Genomic DNA, 6000 nt, shown 5'->3' with positions numbered 1-6000 from the left:
TATGGAAAACAGTACTGAACTTCCTCAAAAAAATTAAAAATGGAACTACCTTTTGACCTAGAGATTCCACTGCTGGGAATACAGGAATATACTCTAAGAATCCTGAAACACCAATTCAAAATAACTTATGCAACCCTATGTTCATAGCAGTACCAAATACAATAGCCAAGAGTTGTTAACAGCCTAAGTGTCCATCAGCATAATGAGTGGATTAAAAAACTGAGGTATATCTACACAGTGGAATACTACAAAGCAGAAAGAAAGAAATCCTACTGTTTGTGACAGCATGAGTGGAACTGGAGACTATATGCCAAGTGAAATAATTCAGTCAGTGAAAGACAAATACTGTATGATCTCACTTATAACAGGAATCTAGTGAACAAAATAAACTAATGAGCAAAATAGAACCAGAGGCATAGAATCATGGAATAGACTGACAGTGGTAAGAGGGGAGGGGAGAGGTGTGGACTGTTTGAAAGAAGGTGAAGGTATTAGTCAAAGAACACATATGAAGGACCCATGGACATGGACAATGGTGTGGGGATTGACTATGGAAGTGAGGCTGAATGAGGGGGACCAAGGGGGGAAAATTGGGACAACTGCAACAGCATAAACAATAATAAAAAAGAAGAAGTTCTGGTGGCCATAAGAGCTAATAATACAAAGTAGAGTGAGGGGGTGTGGGGATGGAAAAAGGTGCTATTTAGAAGGGTCTCTGGGAAGCTTGCATTGGAACAAATACTTGAATGGGTGAAGGAGTGAGTCATGATAATTTTCCTGCAATTTGATTTTTTTTAATAGTTTAATTGGGAAGTTTTTGGTATATGATAGAAGAGGTTCTGATTATTTTTTTCCTAATGCATATACAATTATTTCAATATTGCCTTTCTTTCTCTTGATTTTCAGAAGCTTTGTTATGAGATTGAGTCTCTTTCTCAGTTCACTAATATGTTCTAACATGTATTTTTCTGACAGATTACTCTATTTTAATTGTTATTTTTTAGATCATCCTTTTGGAAAACTTCACCAGTCTTTCTGATTCTTCTTCTTTAGCATTTCTAAACCATCCTTCCCAGTGTCAAAATGAATTCCATCTTCCCAGAGGGGCAAATTATGTCTTAACTGTCTTTGTATCTATAACATTTCCCACAGAGCAGAGCCAAAATAGACTTTTAATACATTTTTGTTAAATGATGAATAAGTGAATTTCAAATTCATTTAGATGTTTTTAACTCTCTTCAGGTCTGATGTTGCCTCACACTTTTAAACAGGTCACAAGTGGCAGAGGGTCACTCACCAACCCACATTGTCCCCTGTCATTCAGTTTTAAAATAAACTTCACATGAATATTTCAGTCTTTTACTACAAACCCACTATCAACACAGCAGCTTTGTTAAACAAATAAGGGAAAGAACAAGGTCCCTCAAAAAGTCACAGCTACTTTCATAAACAAGAATATCATTTGTATTTGAATTATTTTATTTCCTTTATTTTACTTGGAGAGGATTGAAAATCTTGATGGCCAGTCTTTAACGCAGTCAGACCATATGCTTTTCCAGTTCTGTGTTTATATCGTCTGTGCATCCACATTCCCCCCAAAAGTAAGAAGACCAGTGACAGGGGAGCCAGTGCAATTCCCCAGGAGAACGTGGCTGCTGTAAAAAGAAGAGAGTCATATCAGGGGTCAAACGTTCTCTCACTACCAAATAGGACAGTGTAGTGCAGGTTTAGAGGGAAAAAAGCCATTGGAGTTTGTTCTTCCTAATAAATGTGCATTGCTTTTCAGAATGTGTCCCTGACACCAAGAGAGAGGACATTTGAGAATGCTATTGGTGGCATTAGGAAAACAAGCAAAGTAGAACACTTCATCAAAAAGAAACAAGGCAGAGTAAAGGGCAGGTGTTGAGGGTCTAACTTTGTTTCACCCACTGAATAGTGTGCAGTTAGATGTCATCTGGTTAGGTCTCAACCAGCCAACTGTGACATGGCCAGAGCATGGATGTCATGAGGTTTCAATAAAGTTACAAAAGAAAAGAAAACCAACTTTGACAAATAAAATTTTAGGTGTCAAGATTATTGCTTGGATCCAGCTGTTTTATATTGTACTCCTTGGGCTTCCTTGTGGTATGAAAATATAGGAAGTTACTAAGAATAAGAAGTTAACAAGTAAACACAAGAACATGAGTGTCATCGGGCACATTGATGATGAAGCCACAATTCTACATGTTGAAGCTACTGTTTATCATAGTCTGTCTAGGCATCCAAGAATCAACACAATCTTAGATTATTTTCTCCAGGTGATTCTTACACCCTAAAATCCAACAAGGCTTTAAATGAGTGATGCTTCCATTTCCTGAGCACATAACCATCCTCTGCCATCAGTCATGGCCAGGCCAGCAACAAGAATAGGCTCATGTTACAGCAATATATAAAGGTTCCCAGCATCAGGACCAGACAACCACTGGTTCCTCTGGGTCACTAAAACACGGCAGTGAATTCTGCATTCTGTGGAATCCTCTATTTCCAACTCTAAACTACCACCAACACTCTCACGGAAATGATCTGAAATATCAGCCTTTGCATATATGTCTGAGGACAATGGTACTCAAACTTTAATATAAAGAGCCTGCTTAGTTGCGATCTTTGGTCTTACCCCAGGAGAATTTGACTGGGTAGCTCTGGGGTGAGCCCAGGGGCCTATATTTTGAACAAGTGACTCAAGTGAGCAAAGCTGTGGCACACAGACTTTTCTTTTTGGATAAAAGTTATTTCATGTCATTCTCTGCCTTCAGATTTACCCAAATCCCCAGCTTTCCAATTAGAAATGTGTCTGCAGCTGCTTCCCCAGCAAACATGGAGACTACGAAGCAATTTGTGTTTATCTGATTACTGCAGACTGCTCAGAAGGCATGATGAGATTGCAGCTGGGGATGACTTTGGCTTGTCCCCTGTTATTATCTGGGGCTGCCAACAAATGACATTACCTGTGTCTCCCTTTCCTGCTAAGTGCTTAAACTAAGAAGTCAATTGGTCAGAATGATAACATGGGTTTTCTTTTCTTCATTTTAAAAATTCTCTCACTTTATTCCCTGTTAACTGATGACTTTAACCCTAAACCTACCCAGAGCCCTAGATATGTCCCAGACCCTGGCTCTTGAAGGATAAAGTTTCTTAACTTCAGGATAAAGAATGTCCCACCCTTGTCAAACCACAAGAGAACACAGGGCTTCTTAAGAGTTTATCATAGAACCTCTTTTCCAAAATTCAGCTTGCTATTTAAATTTTTATTTAAATATAATTTCCCAAAGCCAGTCTCCACCCTACCAAAAATCCCATAAAATATTAGAGATTTGTTCTCAGTGCTCTACTGACAGGAAACATGAGGGACTTGGTAGGTGACCATCAAGAGATCTGGTAGACTTATCTGGCATTCACAGAACATTCAACATGTTTTTTTCCTTCGAAGTCCCCAAAACACATACCTTCTTTGACTGTGGTATGTAGCATCTGAAAACTCAGTGTATTATGAACAACACACTTAAAATCCGTGGTCAAATCCTCTCTTATGACTGGATCAAAAATCAATGACACTTCAATGTAGTTCTCATTATTTTCTGAGTAGTTCCTGAGTGAGAAAATATTTACTTAAACATGGCATATAAGAAGTTCAAGCTTGTCTTTACAATGTAGACATCCAAGCATTCTCAGTGAGGAGGATCCATTGTGCTTACATTGAATTGAACAGTGCTTACTTAATTGTGCTTCCATTGTACATTGATTTTGAGATTAAGAAAGTTAAGAGCACTTGCTATTATATTTGTTACCTATTTGGGAGAATTCTAAGCCTCTCTCTGAATGTAGGAGTGACACTGATGGTGGTCACTGTTGTAGGACACTTGTTATAAGGAGAACTTACAGGAGCCAGTTTTCATGGACAATGGAAAATTTCATTTTTTTAAAGCCATTAATGAACAAAGAATCAGTAGTGGGAATAGAAATGTCTCATTTTGGGAAACTTGACTGTATCACCCACAGATCATTTGCATATTGAAGGGTAGGGAGTTTCCAGGAATCTAGTTTTCAACAGTGTTCCCTCCTCTCATGTCCACTGCCAACTCTCACTCTGGAAACTCAAGTTCAGAGTTGAGGGCTGCAGATGGTCTGAGGAGAATGATTCTAGTCAGCATAACTACCATTTGTAATGCTACAGGAATCTGAAGGTGCTTTACTATCTACTAGTGAGAATTAAAATGTTGTTGCTGTGGGTCCACAAGGATTTTTTTTATCTATGGGAGAAAGATAGGCTCCTTTAGTAAATGGATAGTGTGAGTAAGCTGACATGGGAATGCTAATTTCGCAATAAGGACTTGCAAGCAAACAATTGTGCTAACCAAACGTAGTTTTTATCCACTCAATTGCATCCAGAAAGATCTTTTTTTGACAGGTCTTTCAAAAAAGTAAAAAATTTGGCAACTCTAAGTTCAAGCTAATTAAGGGTATTGAAACTATAATTTTAACATCTGTACTTTATGATATGGAACATTGAATGGTCTCCCTTCCTCACACATAAATGGTTCCTATTTACAAGGTCTGATTGTGCTACATTCAAAGTGAGAAAATATTTTCCAGAGATGAATGCTTATGAGAACAGATTTCTTACTTTTAATATTAACCTTCCTTAGAGACTGTAGCAGCCCAGAGTTCCCTGAGAAACAGAAGGATCTCTCAGATACTGTGGCCAAGTTTCAGAATCTTTTTAAAGGGTTTGTAAAATGGTTTGACACTCAGGTTGCAGAGTGGAGAATGGAAATATATTAACTTCAAAGTATTTTAATAGTAAAAATGGAGAAATAATATTTTATTAAGAAGCTGGAAAATGGGAAGATGGAGGCGAGATGGGTGGGAGCAGAGTCCACTTCCCCTCAAAACCAGTGAAACACCTAGCTGCTCTAAGGAGCAGAATGAACAGCCAACAGTATTCCAGCGTATATGAAGATTGGAGACCAAAGATAGAGGACATTGAAAGATCAGACGGTAAGAAGAGTGCTTAAGGACAATACGGTCCCTGGGACCAGCACAGGGACCAGGGCGGCTGAAGCCCCCATCCAGGCACAGGGTCTGCTGCAGGATTCTTGGGAGAGAGCCAGGCTGGGCTGTGTGAGCAGCCAGGTGCTTGTTTGGACCAGGGGGGCTTGAATAGGAAGAATTTCTCAAAAAGGAAAAGAAAATAGAGGCACTCAGCAGCTAGTTAGAGAACTCTCCACAGCAGCTGCGGCCTCTGGCACCCCTCCCCCCTCAGCCCCTGGACTGTGAACTCGGAAAAGCAGCCCCAGCACTCACCTGAAGCCCGGCTGGCGTGCACCCAGATTAGCGGACTGGGGGCCCACGACTGAAAATCCAGGTGAGCGAGCGCCCTGATAAGCAGCCCGGCTGCCTGGGTGCTAGACCCAAAGTGCCCAAGTGGGCGCATACCCCAATCAGTGGCCTGGGGCCCACACCTGAAACCTCGGGTGGGTGCGCACCCTGATAACAGGCTGCCTGGGCGCACAGAAAAAAGCGCCTGGGTGAGCGAGCAAGCAACCGGATCAGTGGCTGGCTGCCCCCTTGCACAAACCCAAAGCGGGGGATCAGCAGCCACCCCAGTCCAAAGCAGAGATCAGCCACACAACCCGACCAACGGCCTGGCTGCCTACAGGAGACCACACCCAAAAGCACTGGTTCTGAAAAACTCCTACTGCACACAGAACCCTGCAGGGCCTACTGGCTCTCCAGGAGGAAGGCAGAACACCCAGCAGAGGGGAGCTGCAGGGCTAGGGGAGACTGCATTCCCCGGAAACACTTGACACAGTAGGGGACTGAACTACCCCATAGCAGCACCGAGAGCCCCTAGCATCTAAGACAGCAAAGAGCAAGAAGGTGGAATGTGAGTTGCCCCAAACTGGTGCAACTCAAGGACAGCACAACTGGTGAACTAAAGATCTAGTGGGGAACAGAAGGACC

The 6000-nt window shown here is 41.5% G+C and overlaps 1 protein-coding gene across 3 annotated transcripts in view; it reads right to left on the bottom strand.

Annotated features, from left to right (window-relative positions):
* Window positions 1-900: 900 nt before the first annotated feature.
* The window catches only part of IL1R2 (interleukin 1 receptor type 2), a 69036-nt gene continuing 63936 nt past the window's right edge, over window positions 901-6000 (bottom strand). For all 3 annotated transcript variants that reach the window (XM_053925449.1, XM_045204786.2, XM_024571890.3), the window contains 2 exons: window positions 3483-3625; window positions 901-1655 (listed from right to left, as the gene is read on the bottom strand). In XM_053925449.1, the coding sequence (XP_053781424.1) occupies window positions 1474-1655; window positions 3483-3625 (325 nt within the window). In that variant the 3' untranslated portion in view covers window positions 901-1473. The remainder of the gene's footprint in view (window positions 1656-3482; window positions 3626-6000) is intronic.

This window comes from Desmodus rotundus, chromosome 5 (genome assembly GCF_022682495.2).
Source record: "Desmodus rotundus isolate HL8 chromosome 5, HLdesRot8A.1, whole genome shotgun sequence".
Lineage (NCBI taxonomy): Eukaryota > Metazoa > Chordata > Mammalia > Chiroptera > Phyllostomidae > Desmodus > Desmodus rotundus.
Note: the sequence above shows the minus strand (reverse complement) of the source record. Positions and strands in the feature narration are given on the sequence as shown.